This window comes from Rana temporaria, chromosome 11, assembly GCF_905171775.1.
Source record: "Rana temporaria chromosome 11, aRanTem1.1, whole genome shotgun sequence".
NCBI lineage: Eukaryota > Metazoa > Chordata > Amphibia > Anura > Ranidae > Rana > Rana temporaria.
In genome coordinates this window covers 156301684-156324476 of record NC_053499.1, presented here as the reverse complement: position 1 = coordinate 156324476, position 22793 = coordinate 156301684, and the positions used below count along the sequence as shown (strand labels likewise).

The 22793-nt window shown below is 47.2% G+C and overlaps 1 protein-coding gene across 1 annotated transcript in view; it reads left to right on the top strand.

The window, feature by feature from the left end:
- Positions 1–22793, top strand: part of LOC120917906 (neural-cadherin-like) — a 94824-nt gene that overhangs the window by 5320 nt on the left and 66711 nt on the right. The window contains exons 2-3 of the mRNA XM_040329502.1: positions 19310–19507; positions 21987–22212. Of these exons, the coding sequence (XP_040185436.1) occupies positions 19381–19507; positions 21987–22212 (353 nt within the window). The 5' untranslated portion in view covers positions 19310–19380. The remainder of the gene's footprint in view (positions 1–19309; positions 19508–21986; positions 22213–22793) is intronic.

The following is a 22793-nucleotide window of genomic DNA, read 5'->3' as shown; positions in this document are numbered from 1 at the left end:
CAAATCGAAATCCGTCAGTGATCCGATTTGATGTGTCGCTGAGATCGATTGCTTTGATTGAAAGAAATAAATAAAAAGAATACTTCCCATCAGGGCCGATCCTAGGCAGGGTGCACAGGGTGCATTGCACCCAGGCGCCTGCAGAGGTGGGGGCGCCAAACATCTAACAGACTCTCTAACAGAAGCCTTCTCTGTGTCCTCTTCCTGTATTTTGTTTATTGTTAAGAGATCATGTAAGGATCCCGGGGTAATGAAGACTTTGTGGGGGAGCATCTCTGTGGTTGAGTCATTGCCATAGAAACATTTGTAAAGGGGAGGAGTTAGTAAAATGACGACGCCCATATGGGGGCGACAGAAATATTTCTTCACCCAGGCGCCTGTGACCCTAGGATCGGCCCTGCATCCCATGTTGGACTGAACTGGTAAAGAACTCTTTATGTCGGGGGGGTAGCGGTGTAAAATTCACGAAGGTCCACTCGGTAAAACTGTCTTCCAGCAAAGGTTCCGAGTCACACGTTGGATTCTTAATGGCACCTCTGTGCATTGGCAAACGTGGCACTTTTTTGCCAGTGCCAAACCGCATGGTGCCACGGTACCGCGCAGCTCAGTACGGCGCAATTTAAAAAATGAAATAAATGGGCCGCCTACTCGCAGAACGCAGTGATGCGCACCTAGCCTCAGAACCTTCACATCACAATCCTGTTATTACACCAGTGTTCTCCCCCCCCCCCCCCCTGCACATCACCCGGTCTTAACATTCTTGTTCTCGGCCCCCCTTAAAATCACCCCCCGATTTCAAATTGCAGTTCCCAGCCCCCCTTCCTGTCCTTACCCCCTTTATGGGACCCCTCTTCATATTGCATTCTCCAGCCCTCCTTCACATTCCTGTCCTCACCCCCTTTATAGGAACCCCCTTCACATTGCAATCCTCAGCCCCCCCTTCACATTCCTGTCCTCACCCCCTTTATAGGAACCCCCTTCACATTGCAATCCTCAGCCCCCCCTTCACATTCCTGTCCTCATCCCCTTTATAGCACCCCCCTTCAGATTGCAATCCTCAGCCCCCCTTCACACTCCTGTCCTCACCCCCTTTATAGGACCCCTACTTCACATTCCAATCCTCAGCCCCCCTTCACACTCCTGTCCTCACCCCCTTTATAGGACCCCTACTTCACATTCCAATCCTCAGCCCCCCTTCTCACTCCTGTCCTCACCCCCCTTTATAGAACCCCCTTCACATTCCTGTCCTCACCCCCTTTATAGCACCCCCTTTCAGATTGCAATCCTCAGCCCCCCCTTCACATTCCTGTCCTCACCACCTTTATAGCACCCCTCCTTCACATTGCAGACCCCAGCCCCCCTTCACATTCCTGTCCTCAGCCCCCCCTTCACATTCCTGTCCTCGCCCCCTTTATAGGAACCCCCTTCACATTGCAATCCTCAGCCCCCCTTCACACTCCTGTCCTCACCCTCTTTATAGGACCCCTCCTTCACATTGCAATCCTCAGCCCCCCTTCTCACTCCTGTCCCCACCCCCTTTATAGCACCCCACTTCACATTGCAATCCTCAGCCCCCCCTTCACATTCCTGTCCTCACCCCCTTTATAGGAACCCCCTTCACATTGCAATCCTCAGCCCCCACTTCAAATTTGTGTCCTCACCCCCTTTATAGCACCCCCCCTTCACATTGCAATCCTCAGCCCCCCCTTCACATTGCAATCCTCAGCCCCCACTTCACATTCGTGTCCTCACCCCCTTCACATTCCTGTTCTCGCCCTCTTTATAGCACCCCCCTTTCACATTACAATCCTCAGCCCCCCTTCACATTTCTGTCCTCACCCCCTTTATAGCACCCCTCATTCACATTCCTGTCCCCACCCCCTTTATAGCACCCCCCTTCACATTACTGTCCTCGCCCCCTTTATAGCCCCCCCCCTTCACATTGCTTTTCTCAGCCCCCCTTCACATTCCTGCCCCCAGAGCCCCCTTTATAGAACCCCCCTTCACATTACTGTCCTCCCCCCCTTTATAGCCCCCCCCTCCTTCACATTGCAGTCCCCAGCCCCCCTTCACATTCCTGTCCTCACCCCCTTTATAGCACCCGCCCCTTTCACATTGCAATCCTCAGCCCCCCTTCACATTCTTGTCCTCAACCCCTTAATAGGACCCCCCCTTCATAATAAGGGACCTTGATGAAAGGGGGGGACTCTGATGGGGACCCTGATGTAAGGTGGAAGTCCCCGATAAAAGAGGACCTTGATGAAGAAGTCATCTTTGATGAAGACTCTGGCATAAGGGGGGCTCTGATGTAAGGGGGGGGGGGGGCTCTGAGCATGCATGCTTGCTACTTATTACTTCACCGTATCAATTTTTCTGACGATGGTAGCATCATTACAAACTTCTATCATTTATTTTTTGCATACGGTTATGCTTGAATACAACCAAATAACAGCGACGTCCAATCAGGGATCAGTCTTCAAAGTTCTGACTGTTTTTACCTGAAATGCATTCACTTCCATTATGTCATCTGCTTTTGATATGTTATAATACTCCAAAAAAAAAAAAAAAAATGTATAAAAAATGATAATTTGACTCACTTTCAGTCATGATGTGTACGGACCCTCGAGGGATTTCTTCCCCACACGATACATTTGTGCCCCCTGTCTCCACTACGCCCCGGGCAGCTGCCCTCTACATGTTACCCCTTCAGGGGAATATCATGTTTTTGGCTGCGGAGAATCTGACATTTTCTCCATGGAGCGGAGATCGGGTTTATTACAGAAGATCTCTGTTTACTTCCAAGATGAGAGGATTGTCTTCTCCTAATCCCACCAAACAGTTTTTTTTTTTTTTAGCTGAGCCATCGTCATTAGTATTCTAATCCCCTGTTATTTACAGAGACCACCTAGAGGCATTTCATGTAGTCTTACCTATCCCAGAGGAGAGGGGGAGAGAGAGAGAAGGGGGGGGGGAGAGAGAGAGAAAGAGAGGGGGGGGGAGAGAGAGAGAGGGGAAGGAAGGGAGAGAGAGGAGGAGAGGGAGAAGGAGAGAGAGGAAAGAGAGAGAGAGGGAGAGAGAGGGAGAGAGAGAGAGAGAAGGGGGGGAGAGAGAAGGGGGGGGGGGGAGAGAGAGAAGGGGGGGGGAGAGAGAGAGAGAGAGAAAGAGAGGGGGGGGAGAGAGAGAGAGAGGGGGGAAGGAAGGGAGAGAGAGAGAGGAGGAGAGAGAGGGAGAGGAAAGAGAGAGGGAGAGAGAGAGAGAGATAGAAGGGGGGGGGAGAGAGAGAGAGAGAAAGAGAGAGGGGGGGGGGGGAGAGAGAGAGGGGGGAAGGGAGAGAGAGAGGAGGAGAGGGAGGGAGAAGGGGTGAGAGAGAGGAGAAAGATGGAAGCAGAGGGAGAGGAGGGAGAGATAAAGAGAGAAGGAAGGATGGAGAGCGAGAGGGAAGGAGAGAGAGAGATAAAGAGAGAGGAGTGAGGAATGGAGAGAAAAGGGGGGAGAGAGAGGAAGGAAGGGAGAGGGAGGGGGAGGGAGAAGGGGTAAGAAAGATGGAAGCAGAGGGAGAGATAAAGAGAAGGAAGGATGGAGAGAGAAGGAAGGATGGAGAGAGAGGGAAGGAGAGAGGGGGGGAAGGTGAGAGAGAGAGAGGAGGAGAGGGAGGGAGAAGGGGTGAGAGAGAAGAGAAAGATGGAAGCAGAGGGAGAGATAAAGAGAGAGAGGGGTGAGGAATGGAGAGAAAAGGGGGGGGGGAGAGAGAGAGAGAGGAAGGAAGGGAGAGGGAGTAGGGGTGAGAAAGATGGAAGCAGAGGGAGAGATAAAGAGAGAAGGAAGGATGGAGAGAGAGGGAAGGAGAGAGGAGGGGGGAGTGAGAAAGGGGGGGGGGAAAGGAGAGAGGGAGGAGAAGGGGAGAGAGAGAGAGCGGGGAAGGGGAGAGAGAGAGGGGGGAGGGGAGAGAGAGAGGGGGGGCGGAGAGAGAGGGAGAGATGAGAGTGAGAGATAAAGAGAAGTAGAGGGAGAGTGAGAGAGAGAGGGAGAAGGGGAGAGTGAGAGATAAAGAGAAGTAGATGGAGAGAGGGGGAGAGGGAGAGTGAGAGAGGGAGGGAGAAGGGGAGATATAAAAGGAGAGCAGGAGAGAGAGGGAAGGGGAGAGGGAAGGAGAGTGAGTGCCAGTCAGCAGGGCCGCCATCAGGAATTATGGGGCCCCTTACACAGCTTCAGGCCTGGGCCCCCTGGAGCACAAAAGAAGAACAAATAAAGAAAAATATATATATATAAAAAATAAAATTATAAAAATAATTTACAAAAAAAGGGGGGTTGCCATCCGGGACCTCTGGGCCCTTTAATAAAAAGAAAACAGAAAAAAAAGAAACCTCTGGGCCCTTTAATAAAAAAAAAAAAATATATATAAAATAAATAAATAAACATTTATAAAAAAAATATAAAAAAAGGGGAGGGGGTTGCCATCCGGGGGCCCTGGGGACCTCCTGGGCCCTTTAATAATAAAAAAATATATGTATAAAAAAATAAACATTTATAAAAAATAAAAAAAAGGGGGGGTTGACATCCGGGGCCCTGGGGACCTCTGGGCCCTTTAATAAAAAATACAATTAAAATATATTACATTTTTTTTTTTTTTTTTTTTTTAAGGGGGTTGCCATCCGGGCCCCTGGGGACATCTGGGCCCCTTACAGGTGTACTGCCTGTACCCCCCCCCTGATGGCGGCCCTGCCAGGGAGATTTGAACAGCTTTTTCCCTTTTTAATAAATGAAATAATAATTTAAAAACTGCATCTTGGATTTTCTCGGGTTATCTTTGTATAATATAAAAATTTGTTTGATGATCTGAATCATTTAATGTGAGAAATATGGGGAAAAAAAATCAGGAAGGGGGCAAATTATTATTATTTTTTTACACCACTGTAAATTGTATATAATTTCATTCCTTTATTCATTAGAAACTTGTTTTTTGTTTTTTTTATATATATATATATATATGCTTTATAATCGCCCAAAATAATCGACTGAAAGCAAATAACAGTCGTCAGTATAGTTGTGAAATGGGTGCAAATGTCCCGTCCGGGCCCTACGACCGGACTCGCAATGGAAACCGCCGCCATCCATTGAAGGATTCATTAGTGGAATTCCTGGAACAATCTGTGCGCTCATTCCGCTGACTCTCGCCCGGTTTGCCTATAGCCTGTCCGCCAATCGGATTCCACTCCGAAACTTTTTCTAAAGCTGCTCATTCCGCGCAGAACTCATTTGCGCGCAGCACTGTAACTTAATGGCTCCCGTTAAGCGATACATTTACATTTGCAGCTGTATCAGGGGGGTATGGAGCGTCCTGATAGTAAGCTAAGCCGCCAAGCTGGGAGACGGGCGCATATCGTCTGCAGCAGATGTTCAGCTTCTATTAGGCTGAGTTATCAAACTATTGCAGTCTGGATCATTGCTGCTTTAATTGCTGCTTGACTCAGGGAAGTTTTTCCTTTTTTTTTTTTCCTGCTTTGTGCGCGGATAATCTGCCGCAGTTTCTGCTCTCTCGGTCAGTTTGCAAAAGCTGATGTACTGTGCAAAGCATGCATAACTGGGTGGGGTGGGCAGCCAGCAGAGGACGGGCTGATAAAAGTATGAACGACCAACTGAGCCTTTGACCAGGGGGGGGGGGGGGTATCTTTTTCTCAGTTTAACCACTTGCTTACTGGGCACATATACCCCCTTCCTGCCCAGGCAGAATTTCAGCTTCCGGCACTGCGTCACTTTAACTGACAATTGCTGACAAAATAACTCAACACACAGCCATTAATGTCTAAACTGCTGGCAACAAAAGTGAGTACACCCCTAAGTGAAAATGTCCAAATTGGGCCCAAAGTGTCAATATTTTGTGTGGCCACCATTATTTTTCAGCACTGCCTTAACCCCCTTGGGCATGGAGTTCACCAGAGCTTCACAGGTTGTCACTGGAGTCCTCTTCCCCTCCTCCATGACGTCATCACGGAGCTGGTGGATGTTGGAGACCTTGCGCTCCTCCACCTTCCGTTTGAGGAGTCCCACAGATGATCAATAGGGTTTAGGTCTGGCGACATGCTTGACCAGTCCATCACCCTTACCCTCAGCTTCTTTAGCAAGGCAGTGGTGGTCTTGGAGGTGTGCTTGGGGTGGTTATCATGTTGGAATACTGCCCTGCGGCCCAGTCTCTGAAGGGAGGGGATCATGCTCTGCTTCAGTATGTCACAGTACATGTCGGCATTTATGGTCCCCTCAATGATCTGTAGCCCCCCAGTGCCGGCAGCACCAGACCATGACACTCCCACCACCATGCTTGACTGTAGACAAGACACACTTGTCTTTGTATTCCTCACCTGGTTGCCGCCACACACGCCTGACACCATCTGACACCAAATACGTTTATCTTGGTCTCATGAGACCACAGGACTTGGTTCCAGTAGTCCATGTCCTTAGTCTGCTTGTCTTCAGCAAACTATTTGCGGGCTTACTTGTGCATCATCTTTAGAAGAGGTTTCCTTCTGGGACAACAGCCATGCAGACCAATTTGATGCAGTGTGCAGCGTATGGTCTGAGCACTGACAGGCTGATCCCTCCACCCCTTCAACCTCTGCAGTAAAGCTGGCAGCACTCATACGTCTATTTCCCAACCTCTGGATATGACGCTGAGCACGTGACCTCAACTTCTTTGGTCAACCATGGCGAGGCCTGTTCTGAGTGGAACCCGTCCTGTTATACCGCTGGATGGTCTTGGCCACTGTGCTGCAGCTCAGTTTCAGGGTCTTGGCAATCTTCTTATAGCCTCGGCCATCTTGCAGGTGAGCCTGTTTTAACCCCATTTTTTTTTAACCCCATTTTTGCTGTCAAACGCATCCCAACCACATGCATTGCACGAGATTGCAGGGCGTTTGCGGCATTTCCCCCATTCGCTTGAATGAGTTGCTTTCAGTGGTTATGCATTAAAAAAGAGGTTGGATACTAGGGCCCAGATTCAGAAAGGACTTACGACGGTGCAGCGCCATGTACGCCGTCGTAAGTTCTAATCCGAGCCGTCGTATCTATGCGCCTGATTCTTAGAATCAGTTCCGCATAGATATCCATTAGATCCGACAGGCGTAAGTCTCTTACACCGTCGGATCGTAACTGCATATTTTTTCTGACCGCTAGCTGGCGCTTCCGTCGAATTCCGCGTCGAGTATGCAAATTAGCTAGATACGCAAATTCACAAACGTACGCCCGACCGACGCAGTAAAGTTACGACGTTTACGTTAGGCTTTTCCCGGCGTAAAGTTACCCCTGCTATTTGAGGCATAAGTGTGGCGTACCACTGTTAAGTATGGCCGTCGTTCCCGCGTCGAAATTTGAAAAAGTTACGTCGTTTGCGTAAGTCGTCCGTGAATGGGGCTGGACGTCATTTACGTTCACGTCGAAACCAATGACGTCCTTGCGGCGTACTTTGGAGCAATGCACACTGGGAAATTCCACGGACGGCGCAAAAACCTCAATCACGTCGGGTCACAGTTGATTTACATAAAACACGCCCCCCTGATCCAAATTTGAATTAGGCGGGCTTACGCCAGCCGATTTACGCTACGCCGCCGCAACTTACGGAGCAAGTGCTTTGAGAATACAGCACTTGCCGTCTAAGTTGCGGAGGCGTAACGTAAATCGGATACGTTACGCCCGCACAAAATTACGCCGATGACTGTGAATCTGGCCCCCGGTCCTCAAAAAAAAAAACTCCTCGCTGCGCAGGTCAGAGGTCCCCTTTAAAGCAGATTGGGGAAGGCTGCTTTATGCGCGCTGTCATCAAGTTGCTTGTTAAAATCAAACAGATTTAGAGCATCTTGAGCGGCCCATGAAAAGCTGCTCGCGTCTCTTCGCCTCGGAGTAATTTGTGCAGTCATTGTGAAGCGGGCTGAAGAGACGAGGATGAATCTGTTAATCTAGTGGAAGCGGTAAATGACAGGACATATGTGCGAGTGCGTTATTAATGGCCGCCTCCTTCCTCCAGAGTCAGCATTCCATCAACAACTTTGGGATATTTAAACCAGCAGCCATTACTACAATGCCGCTGAGTCCCCACCCCCCGCCGCCGCCGCCGTACACAGGGTAAATGATGGCGCTTTGTTCTTCTATGAGAATTTTAATTTTAGTCCAGGAAGTATAAGCAGTGTGAGATCAGGGAGGTTACTTCATCAACTGCAAACTCTATTAAAAATTAAAGTGGAACTTTCAGTAACTTTTACTCATTGAACTCCTGTCTGTCATTGCCACTGTGTCATAGTCCAAACAGAGCGCCAACATTTATCAATAAAGTTTTAAAGTGGCGCTTTAAAAAAAAATGTTATTGAAGTTTATTCATTCTTAACTCGAAAAAGTTGAATTCTTTTCTCATCCTCCAAATTTCCCAATTCCTATTTATTTATGCTGCTGTGAACTTCTGAACTTCCTGTTAGAGGGTGACTGTCTTCATTCCCCTTGGTCCCACTGTATGTAGGAATGTAGCCACCCTGTCTTGGTCCCACTGTATATAGATATATAGCCACCCTGTCTTGGTTGACCTGTATGTAGGAATGTAGCCACCCTGTCTTGGTCCCACTGTATGTAGGATGGTAGCCACCCTTTCTTGGTTAAACTGTATGTGGGAACGTAGCCACCCTGTCTTGGTCCCATTGTATGTAGAAAGGTAACCACCCTCTCTTGGTCCAACTGTATGTAGGAACATAGCCACTCTGTCTTGGTTGAACTGTGTAACGGTCACCACCGTTTACGATATCCCATTCCATCGCCCCACGACAGCTCATCCGACATTCCAGCCGACAGGCACGACCCATTCCATTTCCCAGAATAATCGAGACACAAGCTCTGGTTCTGGTTCCAAAATGAATGAATGCTTTAATGGTTAGCTCTCAGGTTTTTATACAGTTACAAACATGATACAGTAGTCACAGGGACAATGAAACTCTCCAATCCACATTCAGACAGACATTCGGGCACCGCATTTAGAGGAGGTAATTACTACAGTTAACAAGTCACATTTCACATTTTATCATCAATAGACTTTTCACACAAAACAGTGTCATTAGCATCACACAATGAAAGGTCTGTAGAAGCAGACCTAATTAGCACAATAGACACAGAATGCAATCACAGCAAGACACTTAAAACATCCCATAATAGGCAGCCAGGCTGGCTCTCAAGCTTCAATCCACATCACCACAGTAGCAGACTTAATTAGCATCTCAACAGTCTAGGTTAAGCATTGAAGGAGACACTCTTATTGACCTGTTGGGGGTCAGAATGAAATCACCTGTAATATGTCCAGATCTCCTGCAATACATGAATTATAATTTCTCAGTCATCCTATGCCCAAAAGGGGCATAGGATGACCCTAGAGCCAAGAGTCATTAGTGAAGCTGACACAGGAGTACCCCCCATCCTTCAAAAGTCTCTGGGTGTCACGGGCCATTCCGTTACAAACTGTATGTGGGAACGTAGCCACCCTGTCTCAGTCCCATTGTATGTAGGAACATAGCCATGCTGTATTGGTCCCACTGAATGTAGGAACGTAGCCACCCTGTCTTAGCTAACACCTCCATCCCCCCTCTCTGCATTCCTCTTGCCGTTGCTTGTGTTGGGACAAGCACTTATAGAGCCAGAGAAAGGCTGCGGCTATACCTGCATATAAGCTGGGTTTTTGGATTGCTGTCATAGGAGGGGGTGACGTCTGTCTATGTATCTGGTCTTGCACAACACGTACTCCATGTACCTTGTCCACTTACAGACCCTGTATGTAGGAATGTAGCCACCCTGTCTTGGTTGAACTGTAAGTGGGAACGTATCCACCCTGCCCTGGTCCCACTGTATGTAGGAACATAGCCACTCTGTCTTGGTTAAAGGGTCACTAAAGGAAAACATTTTTTTAGCTGAAATGACTGTTTACAGGGCATAGAGACATAATAGTTAACTGATTCATTTTGAAAATGATTAAAAATAGATACAAAAACAATCATATAATGTGCCTGCAGTGTAGTTTCGTTTTTGTTGTTGTTTGCTGGTTCTCTGATGTACAGAGAGCCACTAGAGGGCAGTCAGCCAATAGAGAGCAGTGATACTTTGTCTAAAACTCCTCAGCACCAATCCAGTTTCGTTTTACACACAGTAATCACACCTCCTTGATTAGTGACCACCGTGAGAAATCTCCCAGTACTGTGGTTATCAGGAAACAGGCAACCAGGAAGTGTCCAGAACAGAGAGGATTTACAGGAAAATGAAAGCAAAAACTAACAATGAGGACATGAAACCAGGACTGCAGTAAGGTAAAGGAAGCTATTTAGCTAAAAAAAAAAATTCCTTTAGTGACCCTTTAAACTGTAAGTGGGAACATAGCCACCCTGTCTTGGTCCCATTGTATGTAGGAGCGTAGCCACCCTGTCTTGGTCCCATTGTATGTAGGAGCGTAGCCACCCTGTCTTGGTCCCATTGCATGTAGGAGCTTAGCCACCCTGTCTTGGTCCCACTCTATGTAGGCATATAGCCACCCTGTTTTGGCTAACACTGCCATCCCCCCTCTCTGCATTCCTCTTGCTGTGTTGGGACAAGCACTTATAGAGCCAGCGATGGGCTCCAGCTATCCATGCAGCTGTCTCCTTGCAGGCTGCGTTTTAGGATTGCTGTCATAGGAGGGGGTGACGTCTGTCTGTATCTGGTCTTCCACAACACGTACTCCATGCACCTTGTCCACTTACACAGCACTGTAATAGAAGTACAGGGAACGTCTCCTCCTGATAGTTAATCTAGAGAAACCTCAAATCCTGAGCTACATGTGGGGTCAGTGGCCCCGCGTCTTGAAGTCAAAGAGTCCCCATAAAAGCCAGGAAACCAGTATTTTCAGAGGGAGATCAGCAATGCCCCCCCCCCCCCCCGTTAGATTTAAGAGATGCCATGGTGTTCTTATTTTGCACAGACAACCCACATTACACAATGTTTAGACTTAAAAAAAAAAAAGATCTTTACGCAGAACTTTAAAATGACCCCAAAATGCCATTGGATGTCCTAGTCCCTCACACGGGCGTCTCTAATCATAATAATGTGGGGGTAGAGAAGCCAACATGTCACAAAGAGACGCCAATTCCCCGTCTGACTGCACCCCCCCCCCCCCCCCCTCCTACACCGCTCTGTCAGTTTGCGTTTGAACCAATATGTCAGCTCCATCATTTCCAATAAGGCAGAGTTTGAAGAACGACATTGATTCCGGGGTTTGGCCAGATTAGGCGGCTTAAAATCCAGCGAGCGGACTCAAAGGACGCCGTCTTAAAGGCACGCAACCCCTGAAACTACCGAAATGTAAAGAGGCGCCTTTAGGTAATTGGCATTTCTTTTTTCAAAAAGACGCTCTGCCTTTTTTTTTTTTTTAAATAAAAGATTTTACAAGCCTGCATTCACTGTCCTATCTGGTTCAAGGGGAGTTTTGACTTTAAAAAATTTCCCTTGAACCTGATTGTGTATTTGGAATAAACATGGGTGAGAGTAAAAATGACACTTTAAGTTAATCATCCCAAGTGTTTCCACATTGTACCTAAAGAAAATCTGTGCATGGTAAGATGGCAGTGTTGGGCAGACTGAAGAAAATGCTTTTCATTTTTAAGGGCGGAAGTACCGATGCCCTTTGTTTGCCTCCGGCAACCAAAGAATGTCTGCAGGAGGGAGAGGTTGAGAAGCTGGCATTCAGCACATAGGGGGGGCCGTATGGGCCCCCTGGACCATGGGGACCATGGGGCAGGGTCGCAAAAGCCCACTGGCCACCAATGTAAGAGGCATTTTTCCCAATGGCCACCATTGTAAGGGGAATTCATTGATGGCCAGTGGGAAAAAATTCCTCTTACAATGGTGGCCATTGGGAAGAGTACCCCATACATTGGTGGCCAGTGGGATGAAAACCCCTTACATTGATGGACAGTGGGAAGAATTCCCCTAAAAATGGTGGCCATTGGGAAGAGTACCCCATACATTGGTGGCCAGTGGGAAGAATACCCCTTAGATTGATGGCCAATGGGAAGAATTGCCCTAACAATGGTGGTCATTGGGAAGAGTACCTCATACATTGGGGGCAGTGGGAAGAATACCCCATACATTGGTGGCCAGTGGGAAGAATACCCCCTTACATCGAAGGCCAGAGGGAAGAATTCCCCTTACAATGGTGGCGATTGGGAAAAATGCCCTTTACATTGGTGGCCAGGGGGAAGAATTCCCCTTAAATTGATGGCCAGTGGGAAGAATTCCCCTTACAATGGTGGCCAGTGGGAAGAATGCTCTATTTAATTTTTAAGGGTAGAAGTACCGATGCCCTTCATTTCCCTCCTGCAGCCAATGAATGTCTGCAGGAGGGAGAGGAGGAGAAGCTGGCATTCAGCATCTGGACCATGGGCACAAGGGGAATGAATTCCCCTTACAATGGTGGCTGCTTTAACACTGGCTGTGACAGCGTAAGGAAAGGAATGCCGATAACCGCAAGTGTGTTTACATCGTGACCAGCTGTGTTTGGACACAACTGATCACATTGCAAAGTGCTACAGCAGGCGAGTGATGGGGCGCGGTTCTGAGAGGATGTCAATAGACACCATCCCAGAACTGGACTTTGCTCTAGTGCGGTCGCCTGGGGGGCGGCGCCGCCCCCCCTACATAAAAATGCTCCCCATTGTTTGCCTCGCGGTAGATACGCCCCTGACTGAGATACTGATTTTATGCTGCACCATTCTCTTCCGGCCAGCAGGGGGAGAGTTAAAGCCCATAGACTTTCATGCAGGGTGCTGACTCTTGGGAGTTGTAGCTTGAGATGGCAGCCATATAATGGGACAAATAGATTTCTAACACTAGAGGTCCCAAAAGACACAGTGCAGTAGGGGTGGAGAGAGGATTTTTATTAAACTGCCTGGGAAAGTTCTTTGTCTTGGTACTGAGGGAGTTAGAGAGAGAGAGAGCACCTGTGTCTGAATATTCACCTGCCAGCGGCAGACCATGCCGGTGTTGTAAAAAAAAGTCTGGACCCACAACACCTGCAGAGATCCAAGACTGGAAGTGAGGACTGGAAGTTGGGGTAGCACAGAACCTTACTGCTGCAGGGAGACTGGAATGTCCACTCACCCTTTGCTTCCCACTGCTGAACCACTCACCAGAGGCTTTTGGGGAGAGGCCGAGGGGGGGGGGGGCCCTTCTACAGAAAGAGGTCCCTGCTGAATCTCGGGGACTGGTGAGAGGGCTATTCATCCATTGCTGATACTTCTAGCAAGATGTGAGCCACTGAGAGCAGAACACTTAAGTGTACCCAATCCATACTGCACCCATATTGCACTCTATACTGCACTTTTTCCAAACCTATACCAACCCTATACCGCATTATATCAAAGCTTTACGGCATCTGAACCATATCTACTTGGCACCTGTGCCGAGACTATACAATACCAATAGTGGGATACTTAACTGGGAGGGTTTTTAAGTGCACTGAAGATTTTAAAGGGCCCCAACAATAGCCGGCAGAAGAACGTCTCAAAGGTTTGCCCCTGGTAATAATAATTCTGCCATCCCCTGTTATCCCTTTCCCTCTCTGCTACCATCCTCCAGTGCATACCCAGTCAGTCTGGGACTAGCATTGCTGCCATAAATGTGTTCTGGCAGTATAGTTCCAGCACTTGGTCTATTAAACTTTACTACTGCTCACTGCTGCACATAAGGGACCTTGCTACTTTTTATGCTGATCTAGGCGCCAAATGTCATTTTATGCCTAGTCTCCATGCTAAATTGTGTTATTTCCATTGTTGCTCCATTTTATGCTTGCTACCTAGTTACCAAGCAAATCAGGTGACTGTTTATTATTGGTTGTCTTTACTACGTGGTTTGGTGCTTGTTTTATATGACATAGCACTACTATTGGGTTACTTTCAGTGATATTGTATGTTTGTACACTCCATCTGGTGTGTCAGAGGGCATGAGATTCTTGAGAAGGTCGAGGCAAAGAACAGAGGACCATAGGTGTGCGCAGCCTATTGCATTAGGGTGTGAACCCCAAAGCAATAGGGCAGTAGGGCAATGGACAGTGTCAGTAGAGCAGTGGACGAGGTCAAAAGGGTAGAGACTGTGGTCAGTTTATTTTTAATATTTTTTTTATTATTACTTTTACCATTTTTATTACTTCTTTGCAAAAAAATTTTTTAGGAGCTCCATGGGGGGCCTAGGTGAAATATCAGGGGTCTAAAAATACCCCTTATGTCTCACTTTTGAGACACTGAAAGGGACTGAGGACAGAGATTCCCCAGTCCCTTTCTCTGCAGCCAAGTAGCAAGGGGAATCTGCCCAGCACATGGTGATTAGGGTGTGACAAGGCACACCTGGCACACCCTGTGCGCACACATATGGTTTCCACTAAATTTCAACTCCGCCGCCTCTCCTGTCCAGGTTCAGGGGTTTGGCAAGGAAGGATCAAGGTTTACCGGTCACCTGCCCACTATCAATAGGTAGATCAGGGGTCTCCAAACATTCTAAACAAAGGGCCGGTTTATTCTCCTTCAGTCTCTTGGAGGGCCGGACTTTGGCCAGCGGGCGTGAAAATTTTCCTGGCATCAGTGGGAGTAAACATCTGGTATTAGGGGGAGGAATAGTGCCCCATTGCTGGGATCATAGGGAGGAATAGTGCCCCATTAGTGGTGTCAGTGGGAGAAATGGTGCTTCATTGTCGGTGTCAGATGGCAGAATAGTGTCTCGTATCATTGGGAGCGATAGTGCTCCAAGGGCCGGATAAAGGCAAGCAAAGGGCCGTAGTTTGGAGACCACTGACAGTGCCGATCCTGACCTCCCTGGGGCCCTAAGCATAATGACATGTCACATTAAAGTTGAGAAGGGGGAGGGGCTGCCGAAAATGGCATGTCACATCAAAGTTGAGGAGCGTGGGGGGGGGGGTTGATTGGGTGGGTGCTACTGACAGTGACATGTATGTCGCATTGAAGATTAAAGTTGAGAAGCGGGGGGGGTGGTGTTCTGCTGTCGGAAACTACATCTTATATTAAAATGAGAAGCGGACAAGACCTCTTGTCCAATGCAGCCAGCGAATTGAGAAGCGGGGTGAGGGTCCGAAAATGACTTCTCACCAGGCGGGGCCTCTAGTAATCTGGGGGGCCCTCCGCAGCTTTGCGTGGCCTTAAGCGGCTTGCATAGTAAACCTATAGGGCGGATCGGCCCTGCCACCGAGGTAGATCATGATCGACAGGTTGCCAACCCCAGGATTAGGGTGTGCCCAGGCACACTTGGCGCCAGCCCTTGCAGAGGACCCATCCTATCCACCAGCTCCTACGGGGGTAGCCTTACACTTGAATATAATTTTTTGGGCCAGATCCACGTAGATCGGCGTAATTTTAAGCAGGCGTATCGTAGTTACGCTACGCCGTTGCTACTTTGAGAGGCAAGTGCTGTATTCACAAAGCACTTGCGTCTAAAGTTACAACGGCGTAGTGTAAATGTGTCGGTGTAAGGGCGCGGAATTCAAATGACAAAGATGTGGGCGTGTTTTATGTTAATACAACTTGACCCCACGTAAATGATGTTTTTTTTTTACGGCGCATGCGCCGTTCGTGGGGGTATCCCAGTGCGCATGCTCGAAATCACGTCGCAAATAGTCAATGCTTTCAACGTGAATGTAATTTACGCAAAGCCCTATTCACGAACGTTTGGCGCAAACTACGTAAACGACGAAAAATTTGACGCTGTCCCGACGTCCATACTTAACATTGCGTACGCCTCATAGAGCCAGGGGTAACGTTACGCCGAAAAAAGCCTTACGTAGATGACATAAAAAAATGCGCCGGCCGGACGTACGTTCTGAGAATCGGCGTATCTAGCTAATTTGCATACTCTACGCGGAAATCAACGGAAGCGCCACCTAGCGGCCAGCGTAAATATGCACCTAAGATCGGACGGCGTACTAAGACGTACGTCAGTCGGATCTAGCCCCCATTCAGTCGTATCTTGTTTTGTGGATACAAAACAAAGATACGACGGAGCATCCTAGAAGTTACGTCGGCGTATCAATAGATACGTCGACGTAACTTCTTTGTGGATCTGGCCCTTTATTTTTAAAATAATTTTTTGAATGCCAACAACCGTTCACGATTCATTTTATACAAGTTGTATGAGTAGTAGAGTAATATGAAATCGGTAGAAAATTGTCAACATCCATAAATATCTATATTCGTGTATTTTTAGCTTGATTTCAAAAGGTAGTCGACGTCATAATTGTTTTAGTTCAATAGATTTTTTATTTTTTTTTTCATTTATTTTACATTTTGGTAGAGATAATTCCCAGAGTCATTGGAGCACTGTGTTTGTTCATGTGATCCTGTGTATATACGGGATTTGTATAGATTCCATTTTCACGGCTGATCATTTTCTTCCTGCCTTCAAGCTTTGAAAGTAATTGGCCTTAATTTAACAATCCGTGTGCATATTGGACATCTTGTAAAATAAATGCTTTCTGCCCTTTGAGAATCACCTCGCCATGGTTTATTTTTGTATTTTTTTTTTGTAATAAAAAGGAAATTTTCTTGTGATTTTTTTTACATCGCTTAGAAAAACAATCCCCCATTCAAGGTTACGCTCTCAAAAAAAAAAAAAAAAATAAATAAATAAATAAAAGCACACATCATTAGACTTGTTTTGCTTCAGATTCCCCGTTCTTTTCAAGGCGAGAGCAGAGTTGTGCGTTCGCTTTTGCAATGCGTTTTTTTTTTCAATGTCAGGGACAGTGTTAAAAAAAAAAAAAAAAAAAAAAAATAATAATAGCCAAAGTGACAATGGACAAATATGAAAAAAAAAAAAAAAAAAAAAAATGAAATACATGAAGATATCCATAATGGATGTGCCGGTAGATAAACACTTGAGTTTTGATTTTAACTGCTGCAGAGGATCAGCGTTTTGTAGAGCTGAATAACGGAGCAAAGGTCGCCAGCAGGGAAAAGGCAATGCAATAATGGTCTGCATTTCTTCTGCTTCATAAATATTTGTTGCCCCGACGAGGGTTTTAGGTCATGGGTGTGCACTGGTGAAACAAGGGGGCAGCAATCGCAAAACACAGATTACAGCGTAACACATATTCAATGGTTCTGAAATCCTTTACAGCTACACAGTTGCCAACGTCATTTTTAGCCACTTCCCTACTAGTGGCTTAGTAACTAATTGCTAGATTCACGTAGGGCGGCGTATGTTTGTTTGAGCCTGCGTAGGGTATCGTATTTATGCTACGCCGCAGTAAGTTAGAGAGGCAAGTGCTGTATTCACAAAGCACTTGCGTCCTAAGTTACGGCGGCGTAGCGTGAATGTGCCGGCCTAAGCGCACCTAATTCAAATTGTGAAGAGGTGGGCGTGTTTTATGCAAATGAATCGTGACCCGACGTGATTGACGTTTTTTACGAACGTCGCATGCGCCGTCCGTGGACATATCCCAGTGCGCATGCTCCAAATTACGCCGCAAAGACTTATTGGTTTCGACGTGAACGTAAATTACGCCCAGCCCCATTCACGGACGACTTGCGCAAACGACGTAAAAACGACGTCCATACTTAACATTGGCTGGGCTAGCTTTTTGTTGGACTAACTTAACGCCTTACGTAAACGGTGTATCTTTACTGCGACGGGCAAGCGTACGTTCGTGAATAGGCGTATCTCGCTGATTTACGCATTCTAGGCATAAATCAGCGTTCACGCCCCTAGCGGCCGGCCTAAATAGAAAGCTAAGATACGACGGCGCAGGCCGTCGTATCTTAGCTAGATTTAAGTGTCTCTCATTTTGAGAATACACTTAAATATACGACGGCTTAGATTCAGAGTTACGACGGCGTATCTACTGATACGCCGGCTTAACTCTTTCTGAATCTGGCTATAAGAGAGGGTGCTGCAATGGAGGCATAAATCAATACTGTCGACCCTTTACGAGGGATAGTGCTGGTTCCACTTCTTGGCTTTTGCAGCAGAGATTCGAGTGCAGGCTGTTGTGCCAAGCTGGAGGCTCTATGGTACTTGTTGGGCAGTCAACAGTCTTTATAGGTAGGGCTTTTCTTCCCTGCTGCCCAAATCTGTAACCCTTTGGTATTTGCTGTGTGCCCTTGGACACCAATAGTCCTTCTAGGTAGGACTCTACTTCCTTGGTGCCCAACCTGTAACCCTTTGGTACTTGTTGTGTGGCCCTTGGACCCCAACAATCTATTTGTAGGACTTTACTTTCCTGATGCCCAACCTGTGAATCTTTGGTACTTTTGCAGTCCTTGGACTTTAGCAGTCTCTATTTGTAGGGCTCTACTTCCCTGGTGCCCAACCAATAACCCTTTTTGTACTTGTTTTGTGGCGTTGGACCTCAGCAGTCTTCATTGGTAGAGCGCTATTTCCCTGGTGCCCAAACTATAATCCTTTTGGTACTTGTTGTGCAGCCCTTGGACCCCAACAATCTCTATTGGTAAGTCTCTTCTTCCCTCGTGCCCCACCTGTAACCCTTTGGTACTTATTGTGTGGCCCTTGGGCCCCAACAGTCTATTGGTATGACTCTACTTCCCTGACGCCCAACCTGTAACCCTTTGGTACATGTGCAGTCCTTGGAACTTTAGCAGTCTCTATTGGTAGGGCTCTACTTCCCTGGTGCCCAATCAATAACCCTTTTGGTACTTGTTGTGCGGCCTTGGACCCAGCAGTCTCTATTGGTATAGAAGTGGAGTCCTACAAGTAAAGACTCATGAGGTCCAAAGACTGTATAAGTACCATGGATTACAGGTTGGGCATCAGGGAAATAGAGTCGTACCTATAGAGACTGATGCCCAACTTGTAACCCTTTGGCACTTGTTGTGCACCCTTGGACCCCAACAGTTTCTGTAGGTAGAATTATATTTCCCTGGTGCCCAATCAATAACCCTTTTGGTACTGGTTGTGCGGCCTTGGACACCAGCAGTCTCTATTGGTAGGACTCTACTTCCCTGGTGCCCAAACTATAATCCTTTGGTACTTGTTGTGCGGCCTTGGACCCCAGCAGTCTCTATTGGTAGGACTCTACAACCCTGATGCCCAACCTGTAACCCTTTGGTACTTGCTGTGTGGTCAAGTCAACAATGCTAAACTATATGCAGGTGACCACTAGAAGGAGTATGAATCTGTACATGGAACACAAAAATGAAAAAATGTACCAAGCAGTGATTACAAAGATAACTCAAGATGTGTAATAACTGAGAATATGCAATCATTGTCCTTCAACATTTGTTTAATAATTTGCATTATATAGGCAAGGCCTGGCACCTCATCCACCTTCAGCTCACAGTCACCGACGTCAATGACGAGTCTCCGCAGTGGACGATGGAGCCATTTCCGTACTTGACAGCCGTGTCACGTCTGGCCCTGGTGGGGACCTGTATTTACAAACTACACGCAACTGACAAGGATGAAGGATCCAATGGAGAAGTGGAGTATTTCCTTCTGGAAGGTAACAGTTCATGCAGGAGCAAAGCATGGAAATTTCCATTTAGGGCCCTTTCACACTGATGCACTTTGGTGCAGCTTAGGGCACACTGATGCGCTTTTGATGCATTCCCTTTGACTTACAATGGAAGGTGCCTTTTGGTGCATTTTTGGAAAACTGCACCAAAGATGCAGCATGCAGGACTTTTCAAAGTGCAGCGTACCGACAGTTTGTACAGTGCGAAAAGGGGCCTTACAGTTGCCACCAGAACAGGAATAGACGGGAAACCTTCAAACGGGGACACTAGTTCTGGTGACAATTGTCCAAGAGGGGATTTACCTTCCCTTTTGGAGAAAATGTTCCTCTTACCTCCTGTTGTATCACCAGGACAGGAAGTTAGGGGAATCTTCCCAATGTAGCGCAGGAGGAGGTCACTGGTACAGCCCTATCAACTGCCTGATCTCAGTCCTTTGGGCTTAAAGGCTTAAATGTTTTTTGCAGCCCTTGGACCCCAACAGTCTCTATTGGTATGACTCTATTTCCCTGGTGCCCAACCTGTAACCCTTTGGTACTTGTTGTGCAGCCCTTGGACCCCAACAGTCTATTGGTAGGATTCTAATTCCCTATTGCCCATGTCTTAACCCATTTGGTACTTGTTATGCATCCCTTGAACCCCAACAGTTTCTATTGGTAGGACTCTACTTCCCTGGTGCCCAACCTGTAACCCATTTGGTACTTGTTGTGCTGCCCTTGGACCTCCATAAGTCTTTACTTGTAGGACTCTACTTCCCTGATGCCCAAACTGTAACCTTTTGGTACTTGTGCAGTCCTTGGACCTCATGAGTCTTTACTTGTAGGACTCTACTCCCCTGATTCCCAACCTGTAACCCGTTGGTACATGTGAAGTCCTTGGACCTCATGAGTTTTTACTCTTACTTCCCTAGTGCCCAACTGATAATCATTTTGTACTCGTAGTCTTGTAGTCAAGCTGCAATTTCTCCAGCCTAGGTCTGTACTGACCTAAGGCTTGGGGGGGGGGGGGGGGGGTGTTACAAAAGCCTGTTAATTGCACCTGTGATGCACTAATCACAAGTATAAGCTCTGCAGGCTTCGTTGAAAAAAGTAGTAAATGCTGCATCTACAAGATCTTGATCATCTACATCTACAAAAGGTGGACTATCACTTTATGGCAGAACTGTGGTGTGCCCGGGTCGGCAGCTCTTTCCATAATGTGCAGTTAGGAGCAACACAACATTAGGCAGAGTTGCCTTTGTATCTTCCCACCTCCAATGCTGACATTTAAGATCCGCCCCTTTCTGTTCCGTCAGCTGCTCACACCATCTTTTTTGGCACTTTTCCTTGCCCAGGCTGTCCTCCACGCTGCTGTAACTTGCTTGCAGTGGTGGCGCGGGGGATGGCTGGTGTCAAGGTGTCATTCACGCACGTCCCAGTGAGTGACTCACCGCAACACAGTGAGCCAGCCGGGAAACTGGAAGTGACGCTGCAGTGCCGAAAAAGCACCGCCCAGTCCTCCTCCGGTTCTGGCCAATAAAAAAAAATGCACAGGAGCCAGAGGCAAATCAGTGTAGATTAGGGGTGTTTGCGGGCGCATCGCTTTCGCCCCGAACACGCCCTAAACACAGGCAAATCAGCTTCCCAGCTTGCAATCAGCCGATTGCAAGCTGGGAAGCTTCCCATAGACTGCAGTATGTCCGGCGCCTGGAAAGTCTTAAAGTGAACTTTTTTTGTGACAACTTGGAGGGGGGGGGGCTGCCGCCCATGTGCCCCCTATGGACGGGCCGCCACTGCTTGTTCTAGATTTGGCATCTCTCCTCCTCAGCCAGGGCGGTGAATGATGATATGACTTTGGTACATGCACACTGGGGTGAAATCATTCTGGCACCTCCTAAAAATAAGTAAAGTTCCATTTTACCTGGTAAAAAATATAAGTACCACGAGCTAAGCCCAAAATGTTGTACTGATAACGCCCAATCCCTCATGTAATGGACTGGTGGTTGGGCGAGCATGCGTGCAAAATTGTGTTTTTTGTTTGACAATGGTATAGGTGTACTTTAAAGGATATCAAAACCCAAGAGCAGTTTATCAGTCCTTAGATATGGGGGCTATATTCTATATATTTTTTTTTTCAGTCCTAAGAACATTTTCAGCAAGTACAGAAAATTCCTGTTGGTCCTGCTGGAAATTCAGTAGCTCACTTGCACAATGAATGAACAATGTTTTATATTCCTTCTGTAATCTACCAAGTCCCCCCAACCCCTGGGTAGCAACCTCGAATTCCTCCATAGAGGGGAGGATTAAGTGTAGTCCCCCAGTGACAGGTAGCAATTGCAAGATTACCAGGTGAAAATAAAAGAAGGAATTTTTTAAATAAACTAATGCATCCACCACATCTAAGGACTGGTATTCTACAGTATATGACATTACTCTATTTTGGGGGTTTCGACTTTAATGGGCGAATGATGCCTTTTTATCTTTCATCCAGATGGAGGGGGCAGGTTTACTGTGGACAGAAGCTCCGGCTGCATATTGACCACAGATAAGAGCCTAGAGGAGGACGTAGAGTATCAGCTGACGGTACAAGCTGCTGATAAACCCGGAAGGAGGAGTCCTGCAGTCACTGTCTCGGTGGTTGCTGGTGTCCGACCTCCGCAGTTCAGAAATGCATCATACACGATCCACGTTCCAGAGAACACACCCGCAGGACAAGTGTAAGTCATCTAAATATATTCTTATATATTAAATACTCATATATGTTCTTGAATCGATGTTGGTCAACCCTTACCGAAAGTGATACCAAGCCTCCCCAACTTCCTGTCTTTGTGTGCAGGAAAATGGCATCTGTCTGCACACAGCCTTGGCACATTGTAAACCTGATGTGAAAGAAAATGGCTTCAGTTTTATCCCTCACCCACAGATGAACTCCCTCAAACGTGTTTCGTCCATGCGGGGATGTAATTGTAGAGGCCACTGAAATTAAACCACTACATGGATGATGTAGTTAGTAGGTGTTCCTTTTACAGGTGGGGAATAAAGCTGAGGCCATTTTCATTCACATCAGGTTCAAAATGTGCCATGGCTGTGTACAGACAGGCGCCATTTTCTTGTAGTCCTAGACAGAGCCAGGCAAACTCATTCCCAACCAGCAAGAAGTGTAACCAGCCGGCTGTGATAGAAATTTGGGGTATGTGAGCAGTACTGTTTTTTTTTTTCTTGTTTTGGCTTCCTGTCCATTTACGTGGGGTCATGGTTTATTTACATAAAACACGCCCACCTCAACACAATTTGAATT